General features: G+C 40.4%; 3 protein-coding genes across 6 annotated transcripts in view; 1 reads left to right on the top strand and 2 right to left on the bottom strand.

The window, feature by feature from the left end:
* PORCN (porcupine O-acyltransferase) overlaps nucleotides 1–26,797 on the bottom strand; it is a 298,654-nt gene that overhangs the window by 177,855 nt on the left and 94,002 nt on the right. The gene's annotated exons all lie outside the window — the stretch shown is intronic.
* Nucleotides 3,188–10,797, top strand: SUV39H1 (SUV39H1 histone lysine methyltransferase). Of its 2 annotated transcripts, none has more exons than XM_070741185.1 (6): nucleotides 3,188–3,498; nucleotides 7,321–7,466; nucleotides 7,784–8,449; nucleotides 9,166–9,312; nucleotides 9,409–9,538; nucleotides 9,878–10,797. In XM_070741185.1, exons 1-6 carry the CDS (start codon nucleotides 3,471–3,473, stop codon nucleotides 10,012–10,014), a joined length of 1,254 nt encoding a protein of 417 aa, XP_070597286.1. In that variant the 5' UTR covers nucleotides 3,188–3,470; the 3' UTR covers nucleotides 10,015–10,797. The 2 variants fall into 2 exon arrangements, with proteins under 2 accessions (XP_070597286.1, XP_070597287.1); XM_070741186.1 differs by lacking the exon at nucleotides 3,188–3,498 and adding an exon at nucleotides 3,519–3,758.
* Nucleotides 14,044–26,797, bottom strand: part of WDR13 (WD repeat domain 13) — an 18,871-nt gene continuing 6,117 nt past the window's right edge. For all 3 annotated transcript variants that reach the window (XM_070741228.1, XM_070741226.1, XM_070741227.1), the window contains exons 3-10: nucleotides 24,984–25,224; nucleotides 22,295–22,404; nucleotides 21,933–22,063; nucleotides 20,487–20,794; nucleotides 19,112–19,292; nucleotides 18,799–18,940; nucleotides 17,015–17,133; nucleotides 14,044–15,767 (exon numbers count right to left, since the gene is read on the bottom strand). In XM_070741228.1, coding sequence (XP_070597329.1) covers nucleotides 15,583–15,767; nucleotides 17,015–17,133; nucleotides 18,799–18,940; nucleotides 19,112–19,292; nucleotides 20,487–20,794; nucleotides 21,933–22,063; nucleotides 22,295–22,404; nucleotides 24,984–25,224 — 1,417 coding nt within the window. In that variant the 3' untranslated portion in view covers nucleotides 14,044–15,582. The remainder of the gene's footprint in view (nucleotides 15,768–17,014; nucleotides 17,134–18,798; nucleotides 18,941–19,111; nucleotides 19,293–20,486; nucleotides 20,795–21,932; nucleotides 22,064–22,294; nucleotides 22,405–24,983; nucleotides 25,225–26,797) is intronic.

The following is a 26,797-nucleotide window of genomic DNA, read 5'->3' as shown; positions in this document are numbered from 1 at the left end:
AATGGAACAAGGAAGGAAGGAAGAATGAAATGAATGGAGGGATGGAGGAAGGAAGGACTTTTTGGGGGGGTGTAAATTTTTTAAAAATTTTCTCTCAACATACATTCAAACAATACAGTGTACCATCTAATTTTCCATGAATAAAATGTGGTATTTTGTTAGTAACTAATATCAATCATCAAAAAAGTTGCAAACATTTTTTTTCTAAAGTTGTCATCCCGGTACATACTTTTCTTTTAATTAAATTCCCTCCTTAATGTTCCTTCAAAAAGTACACCAACTAAATTTCTAACGTATTAACCATTATGACAAAGTGCTTCCTTCTTTCTTTATATATTTTTCTATAAACCAAGAAAACCTTGTATAGCCAATCAGAAAATTAAAAACAAAACATAAACTTTTGTGAATTTCAGACTTCCTTCCCCCTCTAAATAGTACGTTCCCATTTTGTTTTTTACTTTAAAATAAGGTATGTGCAGTGTGCATAGGGATTTGTTCATATTTTTTTATAGTCCGGCCCTCCAACAGTCCGAGGGACCATGAACTGGCCCCATGTGTAAAAAGTTTGGGGACCCCTGACCTCATAGTAAATTTAGGTTCAATTTCTGAAACATTGGCAACATAGAGACTATTTAGTCAATATAAACAACCATCACAAGATCTGCCCCCCCCCCCCCCCAATTCAAATACATTACAATTTAAATCTTTGGAGTGATACCTCAGTTTTTAAGTTGTAAAGTAGTGCCTTTTTGCAACCTAATATAATAAAAGTCTTTGAAGACTGATTTATGACAGGGTTCCATTTTTTCTGTCTGTTGAGTGCTGAATTCTTCTAGACAACTACTGAGAATATAGCAATTCATAATTTTTTACAATTTAGAATCATGCAGTTCTAACACTGAATAAGTATTCAATTTTGCAGTGTATATAGTCAGATCAGGGAGATAAACACAAGGGGTTAGAAATAATAAAGATCAAATAGAGGATGGGAGCAAGATTGTCCTGACCAGTTGAAAATGAGTTACCAGCAAATATTTCATTATCAGTTCAGTGTCAGTTAAGACATTTTAAAAATAGATATTGGCACTCATGAGACCAAGCTGGGTGGGACAAAATAATATTTCATAATTATTTGAAGAGATGAAGGATGGGGAAATCAGATTGTACTATTTCACAAACTTTTAGTAACAAACACGGAGTTGAAACAAAAAGATAATTGTACTGATTTGGTTATCTGCATCCTTATATATATGCATACTACCACCTGCCCCTAAAACTGATAAATAAACCAATTGGCTATATTTCTTCTATAAGATTTTAAACACAAAATGGAAAGCAATGTTTTCCCAGGGCAGGCTTTCCCAGCATTAGGCTCTTATCCAGTGAGTCCTTCCTTCTCATTAGGTGGCCAAAGTATTTGAGTTTCAATTTAATTAGTCATTCACATAACAACCATGGTAAGAAAAGTTATAAAATGGGGCAAAATTCACTTAACAACTTTCTGGTTTAGCAACATAAATTTTGGACTCAATTGTGGTTGTAGGTTGAAGACTATCTGCATAGCGTAAAAGTTTCTCTATTCTACACATATTTTATTTGCTGTTTTTTGCCTACAATATTTTTTTGCCAGCTGAGAACTTTCTAGAATCAAGTTGCTGCCAAACAACTTTTGGTAATTACCAAGTATTATCTTTAGTAACAATACATAATCTGATTACGGTAGATCTCTGTTTATATTAGGGAAAATTGTATTGATCAGCAATGTATACCTTTTGGGCTGAAACTGAAAAAAGTACTATAGAAAATGGTAACTTTTAAGAATAAATGGATGTTACAAAATATTTAATGATTGTAAAGGGGGGGGGGGAGAAGTAGGGAACCACAACCAACTATATTAAATTTATATAGTATTCTACCACATAGCTCCCAGCGACCGATAAGGTTGGTCTTCTCCGAGCCCTGTCAGCTAAACAGTGTCAGCTGGCAGACTTGTGAGGGAGGGCCTTCTTTGTGGCTGCTCCAACTCTTTGGAACCAGCTATCTCCTGAGATTGCTCCCATCCTACTGGCCTTCTGGAAAGCTGCAAAGACCTGGTTTTTCTGGCAGGCCTGGAGGTCGTTGATCAGACGGCATACCATTCATGGTTTTTCAAAATGGTTTTAATTGGTTTCAATTGTTGGTTTTAAATTGTTTTAGGGGTTTTTAATATTATATTGTATGTGTTCTTTTCTAGTTATGAGCTGGTCTTGGCAAATTTGCCCTAGCACATAAGACACCTCTACTTAAGAACTTTTCTAGATAAGAACCGGGTGTTCAAGATTTTTTGTCTCTTCTTATGAACCATTTTCTACTTAAGAAGCAGAACCTGGAAAAATTTCCCAGGAAATTTGAGAGCAGCTCGAAGGGCCGGTCAGTTTCCTGCCATTCCCCCTTTCATCTCGGCCATCTCGGGCTTTGCTGGGCTGCCAGAGGAGCCTTTCGGTGGCCCTTAAGGAGGCTTTGGCAGTCCAGAATGAACAAAACATTTTCCTTTCTCTGGGCACTTGGAGAGGGAATAAACCTCTGCCAGTGGCCAGAGAAAAGAAACGGTCCCTTCGGTCTGGGCGGCGACTGTCCTCCTCCTCTTCCTCCTCCTCCCACCCAAATTCTGAGCTTTTATTATATATGTATGTATGTATGTATGTATGTATGTATGTATGTATGTATGTATGAATGTATGTATATATGTATGTATATGTTTTCATAGATTTTCAGGGGTATAGGTATGTAAGTCTAGGCATAATCAGTAGCTGCAAGATGTTTCTTTCTCCAGCCTGTTATTAGTCTTTTTAAATTCATGCTTTTTCCATGGCTGTATGGCGAAAAAAGTAATGTAGTCAGGAACAAGGGTTGGCATTTTAAACACACCCAGAAACTGTGTCATAAACGATTAATTTAGGATCAATAACATAAACAATAATCCGTCCCCCCTCCCCCCCAAATTTCCTTATTATAGCATAAATGCATCAATGTTTGCTCTACATCTTTTAGATACCCTCAACTTTTCTGAAGAGACAAAAGAAGCGGACAATTTAAATCATTCGTTTCCCTATCCCCATTTCTATTTCATATCTCCTCCTGTACTGTAGGAGAAACGATTCAGAGCCTTTCGAAAAAGGCCAAGTTACCACACGCTTCAGCTTTGAACAGCGCCGGGAGGCGGTGCCTAAGTTTTAGTTTTCGTTCGCGCCGAGCTGCAAACCAGACCCTCAAGCCCGGCGGGAGGAAGCGAAAGCCAGTCAGCCAAGAAACTCATGAAGCCCTAGGTAGGGTGGGGCCTAAAGCGCTCCTCCGCGCTCCCCATTGGCCCGAGAGCCCATTCCTCAAAAAAAGGCGAAGCTTCGGAGCTTGCCCGGATCCGCCTCCAGCTCTTCTTCGTGTGAGATGAAAACTTTCTGGCAGCCTCGGTGGGTGGAGGGAAATAAAAAAAAATGTTCAAGATGGCGGAAAATTTAAAAGGTGAGCGAAACCAAGCAAGAGCGCGCGCCGGGCGAGCGTCGAGGCGGGAGGCTCGAATCGAGCGGGAAGCGGGAGGTTGCCGCGCGAGGGGAGCAAGCCCATAGCCGCTTCCATCGCCGCGTTCTCGTGGCTCAGGCGGCATTCGGCAACGACCGTTGGAGGTGGGAGGGGGAGGAGGAGGAAGGAGAGGAAGAGCGCGCGCGAGTCCGGCGTACGTGGCGCGGCCGTTGGGTCGCCTCACGCGGGGCGAGCTAGTTAAGGTGAGCTGAGGTAAAAAGAAATGGATTGCGCGCGCGAGAAGCGTGGATCCCCCCCTCCCGGACTCGCGCCGCGAAAGTCACCTCAGCACGTTGACTTCCTAGAGTGATTGTATACGCTTGTGTCCCGGGCAATTTTGCCTCACTTCGTTTTCAAAAAGACAAAACAAAACACCCATAATCCTTTTTGCCTGGTTTGTCTCCTAAATTTTCTTTCACCTTTTGTATACTTTCATCCTTGAGCTTCCCGTCCCTTAAGAACAACCTTGTGGCCCGTCGAAGAGTAGCATGCTGCACCTCGCTTTGAGGGAGGAAAACCTTATTCTGGAATCAGTTCTCCCTCAGAAAACGAAGTGACTGAAGGCAATAACTAATTTCAAGCTTCTGCCCTGTCAGAACTTAATGGTCTTTTCTTTTCTTTAGCCTGTTTTTCAACTGGGAAGGCTTTCCAGAATCCATAATTTTAGATCCATAATGAATAAGGCAGACCTGTCATCGAAAAATCTGATTTGTATGAAATTCAAGCTTTAGAAATTAATACACTAGTTTAGGCAGTGCTGCCTAAACAACTCTACATTAGACTTGTAGATGTGTTGGTTGAAGAGCCACAAATCTCAACATCTGTTGAATACACTTAGAACTGAAACCACATGGCCATGTTAAGTGGTTTATGATCATTTTATTTTTCTTACTTCTCTGTTTTATTCAATCTATATTTATGCATTTTAATAGAAACAGCAAACGTAGTATGTGCTTCTTGATAAACCTATGTTCGGTTTATCATTTTAGGATGGCAATTCTGAGAATGCCATCTTACAGTACTAGGTCTCTAGGAGATGCATGTTTTTTAAAACCGCTCTCATATTTTGGAACTCCTTTTCTATGGAGACTTAGTTTTGTCTTTTCCCTCCTGGGTTTCAAAACAGCACTTAAAAGACTTGGCTTTTCTATCTTGCCCAAGAAGAAGATATGCTTTTCTTGGACATACTTTCGCTACTGGGATGAGTTGGTGGATACACAATTTAGTCTTTTTTTTAAAAAAATCCATTATAATTCTGTTGAGCTTTTACAAATTATTTTGTTTAATGAGTTTATTTTTACTGAAGTATTTTTCGTTAGGATGTTTCTGATAGCTGCTCAAGTCTTGGGGAATGAGTGGAAGAAACATTTAAAATAAATGTAAATGTAACATACTGTGTGTGTGTGTATTTACTATGTTAAATGTGAATTGAATTTATTTGATGAGACGTCTCAGTACAGGGATGGCAAACCGGAGAGAGGCGGCATACAAATCTAATTAATAATAATAATAATAATAATAATAATAATAATAATATTGAGTACCCAAACTGGGTATATGTGCGTATATGTGTGCGCGCAGGAGTGCCAGAAACACAAAGGTCAGCTGGCCAGTGCACACATGCCTGTTGTTTGGGCATTTTTCGGGCCAAAAAACCCGGCCTGGAAATGGCTGAGAAAACAGACTGCTTTTTGGTCATTTTCCAGTGCTCCGGCACCTGCAAAGACCATCTGGCGAAGGAGCGCATACCCACAGAGAGGGCTCTGAATGCCACCTCTGGCACACGTGCTGTAAGTTTGCCATCATGATCTTAGTATATGTACATATGGTTGAGTGAAATGACCCTCATCTTGCTTACATTTCAACATATATAATTTTGTGCCACTGACACAAGGTTATTCTTTAAAATGCAGTTGTCACCATAGTTCCCTCTAAGCTGAGCAGTGAGCAATCGCTCACTTAAAAATCATCATCAACCAGAGTTTTTCAAACCTGCCCAGAAGCCGAGAGGGAAAGAGTGCCGCCCAGTCCCAAAGGAACTGCCGCTCAGACACTATACTTTTCCACCCACCCCCCAAAAAATTAGAGGGAACACTGGTTGTCACTACCAAAGTTAGATATGTTGCATTTTATAGCTTGGCCAACAGTTTGGAGTAGATAACAATGTGTTACATACAGGTAATTATAATTAGATTTCACCTTTATCCATTTGAAGTTCTGCTAGCCATTCATCTAGTGATATTACCTTTGTTTTAAAGGATTCTGTAAGTGAAAAACAAAGCATTTGAATAAAGCAGCTTGATGGTTTTGTAAATTTCTTAAATCTTGATAAATGTAGAATTTTTTATTCTAATTTTAGAATGTTGAATTTGCACTAGAGTGCTGGAAAGAAATTTCACAAAAATTATATACCGTACATTTGTCTTATTTTATTTGACAGACTTTCTAGGATATTAGCCCATTCTGGAAATTCTAGTGGTTTGTGAAAATGTTATATACAATATAAAGAATAATTCTCTGAAAGAGGTTCCCTAAAAAAGATATGCTTTTATTTTAGGCTCTTTCTTTATAAAATGAGAAATAATTCTTTTTTTAGTTGTTAAACATGTTAGGTTCTGTACAAAAAATGACTTGGATATCTAAAGTTCAGTTATTATTCAAGACTTTCTTGTTTTTATTTGAAGATGTTTCACTTCTCATCCAAGAATCTTCTTCAGCTCTGGCTGGATGGAGGGGAATGGAAAGATTTATCTTCCTTGCAGACGGCTGGTCATTTGCATTCTTTTAGAGAGGTTTTGAAGCCAACTGGAGGTTTATGTGCCATTAGCATCACCTGAGAATTGCAAACAGGTATTGAGCCTTCTTGGAACTGTTGAAAGGACTGTTGCAGACTGGAGATATTGATAGATGATGTAGTATTGTTAACAGAGGGGGAGGGATATGGCATCATCTCTCACCAGTCTACAACATGGTTCTTTCAACAGTAACAAGAAAGCTCAGTATCCCTTTGCAATATTCAGGTGACCCTGACCACACAGAAAAGCCTCCAGATGACCTCAACACCTCTTTAAAAGAATGCTGTCTGCAAGGAGTATAAATCTTTCCATTCCCCACAATCCAGGTACAGTACAGCTGAAAAAGCTTCCTGGATTAGAAACAACCTCTTCAAAGAAAAACAAGAAAGTCCAGTTGCCTCTTGAAAAAGCACCTTTGAGAAAAGTAAGTAAAACTTTTGTTGTGAATTCAAAGGTGAATAATCTAATGCAGCAATCTGCAAACATAAGCCCAGCAAGATTTACTTTAATAAAACTCAGTGAAGATTTGGAAGTTGAACAATACAAAATCTAGGTGAATTTAAATTCTTAGATTCAAATTATTTAATTCTTACATTACAATTCAACACAGGTCATAATGCTTTTGTGTCGGTCTACATCATTTGGGGAGTCATATTTTTGTTACCCTAAACAGCCAATTTACTGCATATCATCATTACATAATTGAATTTACCAATAAGTCCAAATGTTTCTTTACCCATTTCTATTTTAATAACTGTAGAGTATTGAAAATTATTGTCACATGGCTGTTTTGAAATATTCTTTCTGCTATTCTCTATATCCCTGTAATATGTGTCAGGCTAAATATAAAGAAGGAATCTTTCCTGTAATTATTTTGGTTAGTATGTTTTGCAGGGCTATTCAGATAACTTAATATTTTTTGAAAGTAAACTATATTTTAACAGTGAATATCTACTCTTATCCTCCATAGAGTGTACTGTTTCCTGCAAGTCAACAAGGTCCAGTCTCCAGGATCTTTGTCGATTGGAGAAGGTGTGTTGCCCTTCCTTGGGCATCACTAAAAAAAATCTCAGTGATTTTGAAGTAGAATATCTATGTGATTATAAGAAAATCCAGGTGAGGTTTTTTGATTCCTCATAGTTTTAATCTTTCCTTTTATATGATCTACTCTGTTGACAAAGTACCTGTACGTATTGACATTTTCATAATTTATACTTTCCTTCTTTCTGTTCTCCTTTTAAGCAGTGTTCTTTTCATTAAGAAATTGGGAATGATAGGATGGGATGATGGAAAAACTATGTAGTATACCTGGATTATATCTTTGGATTTTTGTTTTAATGAAGAAATTCTAGGAAATGTCATTCTCTGGGCTTTTTTCTAGGAAGAAAATTGTAAAATGGTAGACTTATAGTTTGCTCTGTTATTTTATTCAGGATGAGGAATTCTATCTGGTGAAGTGGCGGGGCTATTCTGATTCACAGAATACCTGGGAGCCCCGAAAGAATTTACGATGTTTCAATATACTCAAGCAATTCCACAGGGACCTAGAACAAGCATTAATCCGCCGTGGTAGCAAGCTTAAAAAGAATATGCGCTTACTTGATCAAGGAATTTCCAATTATTTGGTTCAAAAGGCCAAACAGAGGCGAGCTTTGCAACGTTGGGAATATGAGCTTAATGCCAAGCGCAACCACAAGGGACGAATTGTGGTAGAAAATGAGGTGGACTTGGATGGGCCTCCCCGAGACTTTGTCTACATCAATGAATATAAAGTTGGGGATGGTATCACTCTCAACCAGATGGCTGTAGGCTGTGAATGTTCAGACTGTCTGTCAGAAGCAGCGGGGGGATGCTGCCCTGGTGTTTCACACCATAAATTTGCCTATAATGAGTTGGGCCAAGTAAAGATCAAGGCTGGAATGCCTATCTATGAATGCAATTCTCGCTGCAGCTGTGGTATTGATTGCCCAAACCGTATAGTACAGAGGGGCATTCGTTATGACCTTTGCATTTTCCGGACAGCTAATGGACGTGGCTGGGGTGTACGTACATTGGAGAAGATTCGCAAGCACAGCTTTGTCATGGAATATGTTGGAGAGGTAAGACTGAGTCGGTATGATACATAAATTTTCTTGATTGAAATCAGATGGAATCTGCTCCAAATCCTTAGATAAAAATAGGTATAGTAATAGCTGTATAATTACAATTCTTTATTCAGAGCAGACTGAATCTACTGTGCTAAATCATGGTTTAACAAACTACAGTGATATCAGGCACATATAAGAGTAATCTTTTAATTTCAATTTCCCATCTGGGAAAAGATGTTTGCTCTCATAATTTATATGGTTTAACTAATTGGAAAGAAAAGTTAATACACAGATGTTGTTAACTAATTATCTCAGATACGTTAATGGAAAGCACTTCTGATTATTGTGAGCACTTTAGTGATAGTTGGGAGATATTTTGGAGCCTCCTGCTGGATTTGTGGCATATAGGGACTTGGATGGATGAAAGTATCGCAGCAGACCTGTCCAACATGTTCATTTCATTTAAACTGTAAGAGATTGATGATCACAATAAATAATTTATATATTCTATGCGAATTTGGGAATATTTTCACATGTTTGCATTAATCAAAATGATACCGTAACTGAACACAAACACATGGGATATATTCAGCACAGCTAAGCAACTGAAAAAAACTCCCTAGAAATCAAAAAATGCAGAGGGATAGTATATGATGAGAATCATAAGCAAAAGTAGACTCTTTGTTTTATAAACTTTAGATTTTTATTTCCCCCCACATTATTTTCAGATTATCACATCAGAGGAAGCTGAGAGGCGGGGTCAGATCTATGACCGACAGGGTGCCACTTATCTGTTTGACCTGGACTACGTAGAAGATGTATATACAGTAGATGCTGCCTATTACGGCAACATTTCACATTTTGTTAATCACAGTGTAAGTTCAATAATTAATAAGGGAGCCTTGTACTCAATAATATTCAGGGCAAGATTTGTTTCACTTTTCACTCAACCTGGCATTCTCTGCTTCCAGTGCAACCCCAATCTACAGGTGTATAATGTTTTCATTGAAAATTTGGATGAACGACTGCCACGCATTGCTTTCTTTGCTACTCGAGCTATCAGAGTTGGGGAAGAGCTCACCTTTGACTATAATATGCAAGGTAGGAAAGGAGAAATTTGGGGAGAATTTGAGATAACGGGGTTTGCAAAGACATGAAGAAATGTTATGATTTAAATCTTTAGTTTGGGAGTCCATGACCATGGTCCGTGGCCACAAAAGGTATTTAAAGGGGTTTTGTGGTGAAGAAAAGATTGAGACGCACTGCTCTAAAAATTGTTTCTATGTGATGTACAAGTTGCTTCTGATTTTGTCTGTTAAAGTAATATGTTAAGAGTTAAAGAAACATAATTTCAAGTTTAGTCAATGAGTGAATAAGCTTTGTTTTAAAATGCATAGACATCTTTTATGAAATTTGATGATAAATTAATGTCTTCCACAGTGGATCCAGTAAATGCAGAAAGCACAAAGATGGACTCTAATTTTGGCCTTGTGGGAAGTCTGGCTGGCTCACCGAAGAAGCGGATGCGAATTGAGTGTAAATGTGGCACAGAATCTTGTCGAAAATATCTTTTCTAGTTCTTTGCTAATTTTTTTGGGAAGATGCCTTGTAAAGCCTGGATTGGAAGTCCAAGCTGGCTGTTGAAAGATTGCAGACAGAGGCTAAGAGTCAGGAACTTACCTGCTTGAAGAACAAATGCCTAAAAGCTTAGTACTGTAAAGAGGGCAGTAATCCACATTTCTTGTGCTATATAGCACTGACTTGGCTGCTTCTGATTGCCTGATCAGAATATTCTTATGGAAACATGGGTGTGCGGCAGTCTCCTCAGTAGATGGACAGGTTGCTTGACTTTACCTTGCTGCTGAGATGCTTGCTGGAAAAACTACAGCATAGAACAGAACTCCTTTCATAAATCTGTGCTCATCTTATCTGAACCTCAACTACAGCTTACTATTTAAAGCCTTAAATACAAAGACAAGGAATGAGCTAATTTTTCAAGTTCTTTTCTGAAGGACAAATTCTTAATTTTCTATAAGAAGCACTTCCTAGCCACCTTACTGGTAGGTGGGAAATCAAAGCCGTCTTTTCTCCCTGTGCATAGATTTTGTATTACCTCAGTGTGCCATAGGACTGCTGTCCATCTTTACATAATTGCTACTTGAAGTCGCACTTAAAACCCATCATGGAGTGAAGCTCTATGCAATCTGAAAAAACAACAATGTCTTTTTTAATTAATGCATTTGTTTTTAAGGAAAATGTTTTTATTTTTTTTAATGGGTTGGGGCAAAAACTAGCTTCTTGAAATTGCTGTATTTTGGAAGATGTTATGAAGTTCTTTTAATTATGACTTCTAAACTAAATTAGTTGTCTGGATTCTTTATTTTGCGTTTTATAACTTGCTGTCCCTTTAAAAAAGATTCACTGCACTAATAATGTAAAGAGAATAGCAGCTTTAGTCTAACATAAATGGGAGAAACAGTTGCAAAATCAAAGCACTTGCTTTTTGGCTTTGTTTTTTTATAAACACAAAATATGATATTGTGGAGCAGGCACGTTTATGTTTGGCACAAGAAAGTGAGGATTTAATTTATTGTTTTAATAAATTAGAATAATATTAGAAATGAACATTTAGGCCATTGAGTCCAAGCCCTTGCTCAATCCCAAACCAAAATGAAAGCATCCCTGACAAATATCTATCCAATCATTACTTGCATATATTCAATCAAAGGGAGTTCACCATCTCTTAGGATGAAAGTTTTCATTTTTGAATGCCCTTTAGGACGCTTTTCTGACACTTCAACTGGAAAATGTCTTCTGATAGTAGACCAATCATTTCAGGTCCTTTTCCTCTGGGACAACCAAGAATAGATTATGACCATTTATTAGCATACTCCAAATATCATAAAGGGTAACAATTTAACCACCTGTCACTTTTTGAAAACTAAACACTTACTCATTTTTTATTATCTCCATGTAGACACATTTCTACAGCCCTGATCATCCTTATCTTTTTGCGCTTGTTCCAGTGTATCTAAATCCTTTAAGTGTTATGCACAGAAAAGGATACAGATCTGCACTATTATTTGAGATCTAAAAATTATATACTAAAGCAATTTGAAATATTACCCTTTTGCAATTACATTACTGATTGATATCAATTCCACTTCCAAGACCCTTTTTGCACATACTAATGCTATACCAAGAACTCCTGCTCTGATGAATTTGAGTTTTCTTAAATAAAAATGAGTTCCTGTATTAGCTCTCCCACCCAATTTCATATCATTTGTAAATTTGGTGACTGCTCAGTCTATCTCTTTGTGCAAATAATTGTCAAAATGGTTGATGTGTACCTGGATCAGGACCCTGCAGCCCTCACTTTGTACTTCACTTCTGGATTAATTTTAAGGACTCACTGTTAGCCTCCTTAAACATTACACCTAGTTCATATTAAATAATAACAACAGAGTTGGAAGGGACCTTGGAGGTCTTCAACCCCCTGCTTGAGCAGGAGACCCTACACTACTTCAGACAAATGGTTATCTGACATCTTTAAAACTTTCAGTGCTGGAGCTTTCACAATTTCTGGAGGCAAGCTGTTCCACTGATCAATTGTTCTAACTGTCAGGAATTTTCTCCTTAGTTCTAAGTTGCTTCTCTCCTTGATTAGTTTCCACCCATTGCTTCTTTTTCTATCCTCAGATGCTTTTGGAGAATAGCCTGACTCCCTCTTCTTTGTGGCAACCCCTGAGATATTGGAACAGTTATCATGTCTCCCCTAATCGTCCTTTTTATTAAACTAGAGATAGCTAGTCCCTGCAACCGTTCTTCATGTTTTAGCCACCAGTCCCCTAATCATCTTTGTTGCTCTTCTGTCCAGTGAGTGATAAAACTTGCTGATTGAATCTGTTAGGAAGAAAATAATGAACAAATAAAATGGGGTGCTTAAAACTGTTTAAGGTGTATTTCCCCTTTAGAAGTTAGGGAAAATAAGAATACTAGGTCTTAATGTTCTTTTGAACATTTATATTTAATGTAAAAGTTATACAAAGAGGAACATTTCGTGGATGATGTTTTTTCAAAGGAGAGCCTGGATTTAATCATTTAAACATGTCAACAACTGCATTCAAAAAGAGTAGCAAAATTTGAATACATGTTAATCATTTCTTTTTACAAATATTAAACATTTGGGTGTATTTTATTATCTGTATAATCAGTAGGTAGTCACATTTTCCTTATTGGAAACTGCACTTCTTACTTTAAAAATATACCTTTGGGGATGATAATGCAGAATTTTCAACAGAGAAATTAAGGCTGAAATTCTGCACTTTTTTGGAGTAAAGGGAACTTTTTCAAATAGATGCAAGTTGTCTACAAGAAGTTCAATATAGTTTACAGCTTTAATTCATTAAAAGGAGAAATGCTCAGGAAGAAATTTATTTCGTATTGCTGATATTCAACATGAAGACTAAGAATTACTGGTAATTTGGGGCAGGCATATACAGTACTTGCTTGCCTTGATTAAAGCAGTATTGTACATATGTATAATCATAATTATCCAAATTCACAGAAAATAATCCTTTTCAAAAATGATTTTGCCATATTTAAAACATACTGATTTCTATTATCTTGAATATATTATGTATATTAACAGTTGATGCATAAAAAGATAATTAGGGGGTTGGGCATATTTATTAAAGAGACATTAAAGGAAGAATGAAGAGGGCTTTAAATCTGCAAAAGAATGCAAAACTAATGCTCTGCAAACATTTTGAATTTGAAATATTTTCATAGTTGAAATAGCTATTCGATGCTATTCTGATCATTCTGCAAAAGTTCCAATTTTGAAACTTCCTGGTTGCTGGAACATCAAAGACTTCTAATACTGTAAAGTTAGGATTATTTGTTTAAAATCTCAAATGTTTTACATGCCTGTAATCAGAATTAATAACATTCTTTAGGGAATAAAGTAACTTGAAGAGAGAGAGCCCCATCTCAGAACTAAAACCCTGAGAGGTAGGATATTTAGGGCTGGTGACTGTACAATATTGCAAAATATACATAAATCTAATAGCCTGGTTCAGTTAAGTCATAGCAACATTAACCAAGGCCAAACATAACCAACCCTCGCATGTGTGAATGCAATCACTAAATTTTTAACACATAGAATTTGCTTCCACAAGATGTGTAAACACTATTTTATTTTATATTATCTTGAAAAGAAATTGTGCTGCAATCGATAAATCACCTTTGGTTATATACCAACTTACACTATCATCAGACCTTGTGGCATAGTTCTTCTGAATACATCCTCTCCAGCAACTAAGGGCATCACTGATTACTTCTTGTGTTTTTGTTTTCCTGGTATTTATTATGTATGTAGAGTGGGGAATCCAGAGCATGATACCATAGTCTTTTGAGACTGAAGGATGCCAATGCAAATGTTTTCAGAGTGGTCAATTAAGACAGATTAAATGAAGACTATACAGTGACTGTCACGGGGTGAACATTTACCTACTCAATAAGATACTTCTTAAGCAATACATCATTGATGACTTCTAAACCCTCCCCCCCAATCCTGTAAAAAAGAACCAGTTTTAAGTAAGCAGTTTAAATGGTAGGCTGCAGTTAACAGTTTATTAGAAATACAGCTGCATTATGTTAGAAAAACATACCTTTGCCTAAACATACAGTTTCTGTTTGAAAGCCTCATGCTACTTTATATTCTGTTAACTAGATTTTTTCCTAACACAACTTTCCTTTAGAGCTAAACTGATTTATGCATTTCAGACACCATCACATGTGTCTGAATCTTAATCCTCTCAACTACACAAAATCTGTCAACTCTGCCTAACTCTGCCATGCAATTTTCTTGCTGCAAAGATGTGACTGGCTTGCATATCCATGGACACCATCGGCCCTTATCTTGGGGGTAGGGAATGTTGGCTTTTCTATGACATGTGGACTTCAACTCCCAGAATTCCTGAGCTAGCATCATTGGCTCAAGAATTCTGGGAGTTGAAGCCCACAAGTCATAGAAGAGTCAACGTTCCCTACCTCTGTATTAGCTCAATCCATGTTTCTTGATAAGATTACCTAATTGTACTACTGTATCTCTCAATCTATTCCTTTCTGCCAGGTACCTGCCTGAAAAGCCTATGATTAAATACTACTGCTATTTTTTCCAGTGACAGTTAATTTACAGTTTCTTCTTATGCACAGGAGTGAACAAAGGCAAAGAAAAATTTTAAATAGCCACAATACAGAAAGTTTAATACAACAGCCCACCCTCTTATACCCTTGTTTCATGCACGCTGTGAAAGATGTAACAAAAATGCATTTTGCAATTTAAGTAGACCCATTTCAGAACTTCATTTGTAAGAAAGCTCATTTCTGTGGTATTGGGAATATGCTAATTATTTTGGTAGATTTCAGATGGCTTACTAGACATTAAATACTCTGTTCATATATGTGGCTTTCATACACAAAGGTTGTATTGGGAAAGTACTAAGTCAACTTGCTCTTGAGAACCATGCTAAAGCAAATATCCCACTATATAAATTCTATGTTAAAGAACAGTCTATGCACAAATTTAATGCTGCAGAAGTCCATAAATTCAATTAACACAGGTTGATTTTCTTCATCTTTGATATCTTTTGTGTTGCATTGTAGTGAGTGTGGTCCTTTAATCCATGCTGTGCAAAATATATTATCCAGGAGGAAAGGGAGTTCTCTTCACATAGAAAAGTAGTTTCATGCTATCTAGGAAAAGACGGGTCTGAAACTAAATTGGGTTTCGTGTTCTTGAATTGGAATAGAATCCTTGAAGTCCTAAACTTTATTATGCCAATTCATAAGCACTTCCTGTAGCACAATTGATCACATTCTCTTTCAGCAAAAGGACAGTAACCTGGATGGCGAAATCCATTAAGCCACATTGCACAGGATAAGTGGAATCCTTTGTACATTGTATCTCACCAACTGAAAGGGACGAAAGCAGTTGGTCTCGCTGTATTATGGAAGTATCCTCATCATATGTTTCAGGATGAAGAAGACATAAACCAACAATAGGTTAATCCTCTTCATCCGCTGTCCTCGTAGCTGCACCTCCTATGGGTTTTTCCTTTCATGTATCATAGAAAAATACGCTACTTCTGTTCTCTTTTCCAGACAATCACCATGCCTTTGGCATCACTGGATGCCAAAAGACTCTCATCACAGTTAAAGCTCACATCCAAGACGGCAGCGCTATGTCCTTGAAGCTTGTTAACAATTGCTTTGGTGGCCCGTTCCACATCAAAGAAATACACACACATATCTTCACTTCCAGTCACTGAAATGTACAAAAATAAATGATTAGAATAAAACCGTCATTAAATACAGGCCCTTTATAAAGGAGGGGGGTGTGTGTCTTTAATTCCTTTTATCTCCATTAGTTAGAGGAAATCATGTGCAATGGAAAACATCACATGCATGAAACTAGTTATAGTTTTAGTTTATTAGATTTGTATGCCCCCCCTCTCCAAAGACTCCGAAGACTATAAGAAGCTGCAGGCTCTGCTACATTCTTTTCCCAATTACAGCATGGCTCCAACTATGGCCCGTGGGCTGCATGTGGCCTGCCGAGGCAATTAATCCAGCCCTCAGAGGACCACGAGGCTGCCCCACCCACATCGCCCTGCCCACCTTTCAGTAGAGCCATACTTGCCTTCAGGAGCCCTGCAGGCTGGAACTGAAAGGTAATTTTGGCCTGAAAAATGCTACTGGAGGTGGGGGGAAGGGATAAAAGGACCCCCCCCCCCCAAAAAAAGACCCATTTTTGCCAGGTTTGGGACTGTAGAATGCTACTGGAGGTGGGAGCGTGTGAAAAAGCCAGGCAAAACCACCCATTTTTGCCTGGTTTTGGACTGCAGAATACTACTGGAGGTGTGCATGTGAGGTGAAAATGGGGCGGCACATAGATGCCCCAGGTGGCCAAAAACGGGCAAAAATGGGTGGTTTTGCCTGGCTTTTTCACACGCTCCCACCTCCAGTAGCATTCTACAGTCTACAGTTTCTACAGTTTCACCTTTTCCTGCCTCCTGAAGATAGAGAGGGAGAGAGAAAGAGAGAGAGGGAGAGATAGAAAGAGAAAGAAGAGAGAGAGCAGGAGAGAGAAAGAGAAGGAGAAAGAGAAAGTAGAGTGGGAGGGAGAGAAGGAAGGAGACAGAGACAAAGAGAGATTTCTGAAGCTCCTTGGGGCTGAGAGGAATTGCTGCAAAATTGAGTTTCATGAATTGGACCGCCAGATGCCAAAACAACTGAATAAAATCCCGATCTAGTGAAAACAAAAGGCAACCAAAAGAGCAACAGGCAAACAAAAGCAAATAGAACACCCCCAGGAGCAAAGCAAATTAAAAGTTCACTTTGTGTGGATTGTTCAATGGATGTTAAATTGGCCGTGCCCACCCAGTCCCATGACCACCTAGCCACACCCAACCATCTGGTCTGGCCCCACAACTGTCTGAGGGACCCTGAATCGGCCCTGTTTAAAAAGTTGGAGGACCCCTGAATTACAGAACGGCCCTACGTGCAACATACCAATGCAAGCGCCTTGACGAAAAGACATGAGGGGGCAGAAAATGCTGTGGACAGGATGTGAGCTCTGTTGTATTTGGAAACTTCTCTTAAGTTGCAACGTTCCTTCATTATCCACTACCCTGTCAGGAAAAGTAAAAGGAGTGGTGTAAGCGTGCACACACATTTCAGCAAAAATATGTTACACATACAGAATATAGTTTGTCAGCTATAAAAATTTAACTGCCTTGAATGGCCCCTGGAGGGTTCGAGAGGCAAAAAGGAAGCGGTATGCTCCCTCCCATATTTGGATCTATCAGGCTGATTCGACAGAAAAAAACATATAACTCTTCCCTGGTACAAGCTGAGAAGAGAACCTGTGCTTTAGAGGTTAAAGCTACTGCCTTACAGGCAGACTCCCCAGGTTCAAAACCCAGTAGGGGTATGCCTAGCTGATGAGAACAAAATAACTTGAAATATAGATCTATATTAGTCTCCCTTCCTTTTCATTATCAGCAAAAATATGTTACACACACACACACACACACAGAATATCTCTGAGACCGCCTGCTGCCGCACGAATCCGCCACAGAGAAGGCTCTTCCCCTGGGGCCCGCCAACCGACATTGTTTAGTTGACGGGACCCGGAGAAGGCCCACTTTTCCGCCCACCCCCAAAAAAATTTAGAGAGAACACTGCCGATTAGGTCCCACAGAGTGGGCCTTCTCCGGGTCCCGTCAACTAAACAATGTCGGTTGGTGGGCCCCAGGGGAAGAGCCTTCTCTGTGGCGGCCCTGGCCCTCTGGAACTAACTCCCCCTGGAGATTAGAACGGCCCCTACTCTCCTTGCCTTTCGTAAGGTCCTTAAGACCCACCTGTGTCGTCAGGCATGGGGGAACTGAGACATCTCCTCCGGGCATATACAATTTATGAATGGTATGTGTGTATGTATGTGTGTTTAGAAAATGGGGTTTTTTAAATGTTTTTAGTAGAAATTTAGATTTGTTGTAAATTGTTTTTTCACTTTGTTGTGAGCCGCCCCGAGTCTGCGGAGAGGGGCGGCATACAAATCTAAATAAACAATAAACAACAACAACAACACACCCCAGGCGAGGGTTCCACTTACCGGCCGATACCAGTAAGCCCTCCGGGATAATTGTGGGTGCATGGGTGCCCGTGCACCTATTGGTGTGAGATTTCACTTCTGTGCATGCGCAGCAAGAAAAATCTCGTGTGAGAATGCTCTCGCACATGAGATTTTGCTGCTTTTTAGTGATTTCTTCGCTTCCACATATGCGCAGAAGCAAAACCCGCCAAAAATCGGCAAAATCTCACACGAGAGAGCATCCTTGTGTGACATTTTGCTTGCTGCACATGTGCAGGAGCAAAATCTCATGCATGCGCGCATTGGGGGCATGGAGATGTGTATGCATCTCCATTTCTACCACCGGGACGCCAATCCCAGGCATACTGGCTGCAACCCACTACACATACACACACACACAGAACCTCAGTGGTGCAGTGGTTAGAGTGCAGTACTGCCAGCTACTTCTGCTGATCACCGGCTGCCAGCAGTTTGGCAGATCGAATCTCAGTAGGGTTAAGGTTGACTCAGCCTTCCATCCTTCCAAGGTCGGTAAAATGAAGACCCAGATTTTTGGGGGCTTCATTTAGAGAGGGCTGTAAAGCACTCTGAATCGGTATATAAGTCTAAATGCTTAATATATGCATATATTACCCTTAAATGGGATTTATTAATATTCTGCCTACACAAATAAAGCACATCTTTTGGTGCAATAGCATCGTACCTATATAATAATAGCTTGTTAATACATGCATTAATGAGAAGAGAGGGATCACGTGCTTCTCTGCTGATCCAGGAACGCGCTGAGATACTGGTGATAGAACTTCCTTCATTAACTATGAGGCGCTTGGCTTTGGTCAGTTTTCCTGCAAAAAATTATTATTATTATTATTATTATTATTATTATTATTATTATTATTATTATTATTAGCTGGATTTCTATGCATTATTAGTTGGATTTCTATGAAATGAAGCAGATATTGTCCGATCCAAACTGAGCTGCAGACTATCTCTGCAAGATCCTCTTGGAAACTCACCTGTTGCCATGTCAAAGAGGAAGGAGAATATGCTGCCTTTGTCATCTCCTGCCCAGAGGATGCGCCCAGGAGCGTCAAAGGAGAGAGAGAGGACTCGGCCTGTTAGTTTGCTTGAGCCACCCTTTGCTTTTTTCCCTGTTGAGATATTCATCACGTGAAGGTTGTGTTTTCCATTTCCCACCTGATGGATAGAGAAAGAAATCAATTTTTGTAGCTTGCGCTAAGCAAAATAGGAGAAAGTAGCAATATACAGGTAGTCCTAACAATGGGTTGCTGAGCGATTGTTTCAAAGGACCTACCTGGGAGGTACTCATGACTTGGATTTGAAGTTCCAATGATCAGTCCCCACCCCCCATGTTTACATGACTAAACTTTGGGTGCTCTGCAACATCCAGTCTTGTGATGTTTTTTGCCACAAACCAGCATTTACTTCATTTTCAACAAAATCACAATCATAGTGGACCACTAGTTCACTTAATGACGGTTGCATTCGCTTAACAACTGTGGTTCACTTAATAACCGCCACAAAAAAGTTGTAAAATCAGATTGGTTATGTGATTATGATTCTCACAAGTTATGATTGTGCCGGGCAGGGTTCCCTATAAATGGAATTAGAATAGCAACCCTATCCTTTACAACAGCCCATCTCCATGTTTATAAGAGATGGATTAAGTTGGGGGAGGAGTAATTTAATATTTAACTTTTTATAACTGGACCCCTTTTCTCTTCCATCCCCTCCCACACATTAGAGAAGAATAAGTATAAATGCTTTAAAATTGTTTAGTGCGGTAATGCCAAACCTTTTTTTCCTCGGGTGCTGAAAAAGCATGTGCGTGCACTTTCACGCATGCGTGAGTGCCCACATCCATAATTTAATGCCTGGGGAGGGTGAAAACAACTTCCCCCTCCCCCTGGAGGCCCTCTGAAGGATGGAAACGGCCTGTTTCCCAAATTCTGGTGGGCCCAGTAGGCTCATGTTTTGCCCTCCCCAGGCTCCAAAGGCTTCCCTGGAGCTGGGGGAGAGTAAAAATGTCCTCCCCTGTCCCTCTGGAGGCTCTCTCGAAGCAAAAAACGCCCTCCAAGAGTCTCTGTGCAAGACAAAAATGAGCTGGCTGGCCCACACATGCACATTGGAGCTGAGCTAGGTAAATGGCTCATGTGCCAACAGATATGGCTCCGCGTGCCACCTGTGGAATCCGTGCCATAGGTTCGCCATCACTGGCTTAGTGCATCCCTTACTTGCATAATGGAAATAAAATTGAATAATAATCTCCAGCCGAATGTAAGCTAGTGTTTCTGGCATGACAAAGGCCCAATTTCTCACAATACATACGCAGGAGAGAAAAGGAAAGAGTATCATTGTTACTTCACTCACCACTGTGAGATTATTATTCATAGGTTGAAAAGTACAGCAAAGTAGCTCAGAAGCATCTGGATCTGGGATTTCCCGGATACACTTGCCATCCTCTGTAGCCCAAATCCGCATTGTGGCGTCAAGCGAAGTGGAAACAATAATGTCATTGGAGAGAGACCAAGCAAAGTCGGATACACCACGGCTGTGTCCTTTCAGCACTCGAAGCACCACAGGGGGAGTAGGGACTAACTGACACACCGAAATGGTGCCGTCTAGAGAGCAGCAGGCTAGGAGGTGTTTGTCGTCATTGGCAAACTGAACTTTAGGCACTGAGGAGGAGGAGGAGGGAAAGAGAAAAATCATTAGACTGATATTGGACTATCTGGATTTTTCTTATGCTATTCCTTCTTGCATCACTACAATACATGTATCCTAATGGCCGATCAGATCCTAGAGCTGGCCATCTCCAGGTCCCATTAGCCAAGCAATGTCGCCCGGCAGGGTCTAGGGGAAGGGCCTTCTCTGTGGCAGCTCTGGTCCTTTGGAACTAACTCCCCCTGGAGATTCACAAAGTTACATAAGGTTTTGAAAACACACCTTTCCCAGCAGGCCTGGGGCCGTTGAGCATTAACGTCTTGCTCCAGCCGATAGTATGATTGGGATTGAATGAGTTTAATGAATGGGTTTAATGTTGGGGATTTTAAGAGTTGGGTTTTAGGGTGGGGGGGTTTATAACTTATATCTGTAATTTGTATAGATTTTATTCTGTAAGACGCCCTAAGTTTCCTGGAGAAGGGTGGCCTAGAAATTTGATAAATAAATAGAAATTTGATAAATAAATAGAAATTTGATAAATAAATAGAAATTTGATAAATAAATAGAAATTTGATAAATAAATAGAAATTTGATAAATAAATAGAAATTTGATAAATAAATAGAAATTTGATAAATAAATAGAAATTTGATAAATAAATAGAAATTTGATAAATAAATAGAAATTTGATAAATAAATAGAAATTTGATAAACAGAAATTTGATAAATAAATAATCAAATTGATTGAGGAATATTTTGAATAGTGTGGTAGGACAAAGCGAGCACTCTGTTAAGTTATCAGACTTCAACATCTTAAGCGTGTGCTTAGCAGCATTGATTGCCACCTTGATGTTAACCTTCCTCAACTAATGTGGTCACTGCTGAAAATTTTGGACAGCAATGGAAATTTGGGGGCAGCTATTATAAAGTCTTTATTCCATTTCCCATAGTTCTTACTCTTATCCCCCCCCAAAATGCAAGAACCGTAATAACCTTTTTGGATAAGGGACTCGGTCAATACTTAGTATCCATCTTCCCCCCCCTCCCCCCCAAATAATAATAGACATGCCTTTTATTGTGTTGACAGAAAGAAGGAAGGAAGAGGTTTAGCAATGCCTTTATGTGGTTGATTGCGATATTTTTCCTCTACTCACCAGCTTCATCCACATGCTGGTCAAAAATATGATACATGCCAGCAAAGGCGTAGTTCTCACTTAGTGTAGTATCCCCAGCCATAGCACGACTAGCTTCTGCCACTGAAGTGGGGACAACATTCCCTGGTGATCTAAGGAAGAGAATAATATAAGCTAACATATCATGAATTTAATTTTCAACAGAAATGGGGGTGAGACAAGACAAAACTAAAGAACCTTTATTCTTTGATTAAATATACGGGACCACAACATTGGCTATCACTATCCTTTTCTGATTAAAGGATGCAAAAAAAAAAAGTAACACATAGCAAGTGAGCAGACTGAAAGGAACATGGGATCTTTCTCTTTAGCTGGCTTTATACCTTTCATCGTAGACAGCTCGGTTCATTTGAGCTTGCAGCTGATAGGAACCTCGGCTGACAGAGCGCCGGTGGCCTCGGGCACCCAGTGCTCTTGGGTCGTCATCGAAATCCTATTGTTGCAACACATAATTTTGACATTTTAAGACAGAAAATCCTTGGCAGATACAATGCAGAGAAACACTGGGTGAAGGGAAGAAATGGCCAAGCTTTTTCCTAGGGATTCTGGATGAGATACAATAGCAATGAAATTTCAGTGCTATATTAGGTAACAGGATATTGACAAATTCTGTCTTATCCTTTCATCTCAATTCCTGTTTGGTTATACAGTGCTACCTCTACTTAAGAACTTAATTCATTCTGTGACCAGGTCCTTAAGTAGAAAAGTTTGTAAGTAGAAGCAATTTTTCCCATCAATGCAAAAGCAAATAATGTGAGCAAAGCCATTAGGAAAGAAATAAAAGCTCAGAATATGGGTGGTAGGAGGAGGAGGAAGAGGAGGACAGTCGCTGCCGAAGGAAGGTGAGGTGAATAAAAAAAAAAATACAAAACTTTAAGGCTTTAAAAAAAAAGAGGGACTCTGAGGCGGCGAGGAGGAGCACATGCCTCCCATATACCCAGTGCAAGCTGCCTCCCGTACACTGCGCCAGAGAGAGAAACCCAGGCCGGCGAGAGAGGAGAACCTCCCGTTCCTTTAACCGAAAGGCGGCTGCTGCTGCTACCTACTTCCTCTTCCTTCCCATGCTGAAGGGCTCCCCTCTCCTCTCGCTCACTTGCTTTGTAGCCAGCGCTTTTCCTTCACTGTGGTGACTCCTTGGTTTGGCTGAAGCCGAGTTGATCCAGCCGGGTGTATGGGAGGCAGCGCAAGGGAGTAACCACAGCAAAGTGATTTATTCCCTCTTCAAGCACCCAGAGAAAGGAAAATGCTATGTTCACTCTGGGCTGCCAAAGCCTCCTTAAGAGCCACCGAAAGGCTCCTTTGGCAGCCCAGAAAAGCCTGAGATGATCAGGATTAAAGGGGGAATGGCAGGAAACTGGCTGGGCCTTCATGCCGCTCTCAAATTTCCTGGGAAATTTTTCCGGGCTCAAAAAAAGGCAAAAAAACGCAAAAAAAATCTTGAACACCCAGTTCTTATCTAGAAAAATTCTTAAGTAGAGGCGTTCTTAAGTAGAGATACCACTGTATTCATGTGCTTGTATAAATAATTTATAGGAAACAAGTCACTACTTTTTTAATTCTTTCAAATAGTCTACAGTTTTGATGGTGAACCTATGGCACGCGTACCACAGGTGGCATGCGAAGCCATATCAGAGGGCCCGCGAGGCATTGCCCTATATCATCTCCAGTGTGCATGTGTGCGCTAGCCAGTTGATTTTTGTCCTTAGGGAATGCCATTTCGCGCTCCAGAAAACTTCCCTGAAGCCCCAGAGGGTGAAAAACAGTCCATCTGGCTGTTTTGCCCATTGTCCTGTTTTTCACACTCCAGGGCTTCAGGAAGCTTCCTTGGAGACTCCCGAGTGCAAAAAACAGCACAATGGACAAAACAGAAGTCCATTTTCCAGAACTTCTGGTTTGCCCGTTTCGTGTTTTTTCACCACCCGAGGCTTCAGTGAGACCTGTGCACATGTGCGGGGACGAGGAGGGGCATGGTATGCATGCGCAAGGGCAACATAGGAGTGTGCATGGATGGGGAGGAAATGGGTGTGGGCATATGCGCGCCTGCTAGCACATGCATGCACACACTTTTTGGCACGCAAACCAAAGAAAGATTCACCATCACTGGACTAGGGTCATGATGATGAACCTCTGGCATGTGTGCCACAAGTGGCACATGGAGCCATATTGGTGAGTATGTGAGCCACCTGATTTTTGGACCTTCTGGGCCCACTGAGAATTAGGAAACAGCCTGTTTTCAGCCTTTGGACGGGTGGGGTGGGTGAGAGCGGCATGAAGGCCCAACCAGTTTCCTGCCATTCTCCCTTTAATCCTGATCATCTCAGGCTTTTCTGGGCTGCCAAAGGAGCCTTTCGATCTCCCCAAGTTCCAGAGCCTTTCTAGGAGCCTGGGGAGGCTGGAAACGGCCTTCCCTACCCACCCATCCCGGAGGTCTTCCAGAGGTCAGAAACATTCCCATTGCCAACTTCTGGTTGAACTGGAAGTTCCTTTTTTTTTTGTTCTCTCCAGGCTTCAGAGCTTTTCTGGAAGCTCTAAAACCTGGGGAGGGCGAAAACGGCCTTCCCCATCCCCCAGAGGCCCTCCGGAGGCCACAAATAGCTTATTTCCCAACTTGAAAAGCTGTTTTCGCCCTTCCCAGGCTCCTAGAAAGGCTCTGAAGCCTGGAGAGTGCGAAAAACGGGTGTGTCATCACGTGCCAGGAGTGGCGGGGAGTCACGCGCAGGGGGCTGCATGGAATTATGGGTGCGGGCATGCACACATGCCACATGCACCCCCCCCTTTTGGCACGCGAACAAAAAAAGGATTTGCTTTCACTGGTCTAGGGTTACTCTATTTTCCTGTTGTACCAAATCTCTTTGAAACACAGAATCAGAATTATGCAAAACTGATTAAATGCAACGAAGTTTTCCAAGCATTAATTAATTAATTAATCAATTTTAAAAACTTCATTATTCCTATCAGATATACTAAACTGATTATCATCAGACTATTTTTAATATGTAAAAGCCCGAGTACCTCCATGCGATCAAGTGTAGTGCGACTGCTTCGGACGATGCTGTTGCTGTAGGCTCGAAAGCTGCTCTGTTCTGAGAGTGGGCCGTAGCGCTGGGCCAGAAGCTGACTGCGTAGCCGCAGGTATTGCTTACGGAGCAAGGGATCGAAGCCCGCTTTAGCGTTGTCCCTCAGCAACTGGCTTCGTCTGCGGATGTACTGTGTACGGAACTGAGGGAAGTTTGGGGTGCGGTATGCGTTGTATCTGCAAGACAAGACGATGCATTAGCTGTCTGAAACCTCAGCCAATAGTATCCTTGCTGAATTAAACCTTCTCTTTTGCTTAGCATCATCCTGAGTTTCCACTAACCGAGAGAGTATAACATTCTCTACAGCACAAAGTCCTATGTTCATCTCAGCACTGTGCTGTAATCAGATGTCAGTATGCATTTAAGTTCAGTAAATGAAAACAGTGATATAGAATAAAGTTCCTTCATTATTCCTTCCCCATCAGATAAATCTTCCCTCTCTCAAACACTAACACTTTGTTCTCAAATATCAAGATGGCAGAGAGCTTTTTTCCCATTTCTCAGGTCATATCCTCAATGTTAATTCCTAAACTTATAATGTATTAAACTATAATTTGTTCATAGGAATAAAATATCAAGATTTATTAAGCTGTGTTCTCAATAATGTACTTCCCTGAACAGCAACTAAGAATAACCTGTCCCCTACGCTTGACTTATTTGTAAGCATGTATGCTAGAATTATATCTTGCATTTTTTGTTCAGAAGCTCAATATAGATAGTTCTCCCCATTCACTCCATAATAATAATCCTGTGAAGTAGGGTAGGCTGAGAGACAACAACTAAGTCTGATAGGAGGTTTCATGGCTCAATGTACATGAGCCTGGGTCCCACTTGATGCCAATCTAGCATCTTAACCACTATACCATACTGGTATATTTCCTTTTCCTTGTTGCTCAAGCCCCCCCTCTGTTGTACATACTCCTGATCAGTTGGAGGATGATGAAGATATTGAGCACTCGGATTCAGATAGTGTTTATGAAGTAGTGGGGGGTCCGGGGTTACAGGTAGTAGAACAGGTGGGAGGCCAGCCACAGGATGGGGCTATGAGTTCAGGATCTAGTGAGGGAGAATCAGACGCTCGCTGGGTTAACCCTAAATTCAGAAGGGTCCAGAAACGTAGAGAGCAGAGGTCTGGAAGAAGATACAGTGGTACCTCGGTTCTCGACCACAATCCCTTCGAGGAGCAGCAGCAGCGTCAGGAATGTCACGTGATGAAGGGAAGCCGCCGGAGCCGGGAAAGAAAAAGTTGGTGTAGCTGCCTGGAGGTAACGAACTGAACCGCTGTGGAAAGGAGCCCCCCGAAGCTGCCGGTATTGCAGCCAGCCCTACCCTTCCTGCAGCTTGGAGCAGTTACAAGGTAGAGACTGGGAGGCTGTTAAAAGGGCGGCCAGGAGGGGCGTGTCGGGATTCCGACTCCCATTCTCTGTCATCCCGTCCTCTCAGATCTTACATTTCGGATAGTAAACAAAATGTTCTGTTCAGTATCTGAATTTTTGTTCGGATACCGAAGCAAATTTTTGCAGAAAATTTTGTTCGGTATCCGAAATGTACGAAAACCAAAGCGTTCGAGGACCGAGGTACCACTGTATTAAGGAGAGGAATGGGTTAAATATTGTAGTGATGTGTTTGGCATGTCAGGGGGCTAGTGGAGAAGAAGGGTGGAGTTTCAACGTTGCCGAAAAGAATAATGGATGTGTTTTTGCCACGCTAAAGTAAGCCAAAGTATTTTGTATTGTATTTAGTCAGTGC

This window comes from Erythrolamprus reginae, chromosome 2 (assembly GCF_031021105.1).
Source record: "Erythrolamprus reginae isolate rEryReg1 chromosome 2, rEryReg1.hap1, whole genome shotgun sequence".
Classification (NCBI taxonomy): domain Eukaryota; kingdom Metazoa; phylum Chordata; class Lepidosauria; order Squamata; family Dipsadidae; genus Erythrolamprus; species Erythrolamprus reginae.
The sequence above is the reverse complement of the archived record's forward strand: the minus strand, read 5'-3'. Positions and strand labels throughout refer to the sequence as shown.

Coding starts and splice junctions, on each gene's coding strand:
- SUV39H1 (XM_070741185.1), top strand. CDS start 3,471: ATGTTCAAGATGGCGGAAAATTTAAAAG. Junction 7,467..7,783: donor GTGATTATAAGAAAATCCAG/GTGAGGTTTTTT, acceptor TATTTTATTCAG/GATGAGGAATTCTATCTGGT. Junction 9,313..9,408: donor CACATTTTGTTAATCACAGT/GTAAGTTCAATA, acceptor CTCTGCTTCCAG/TGCAACCCCAATCTACAGGT.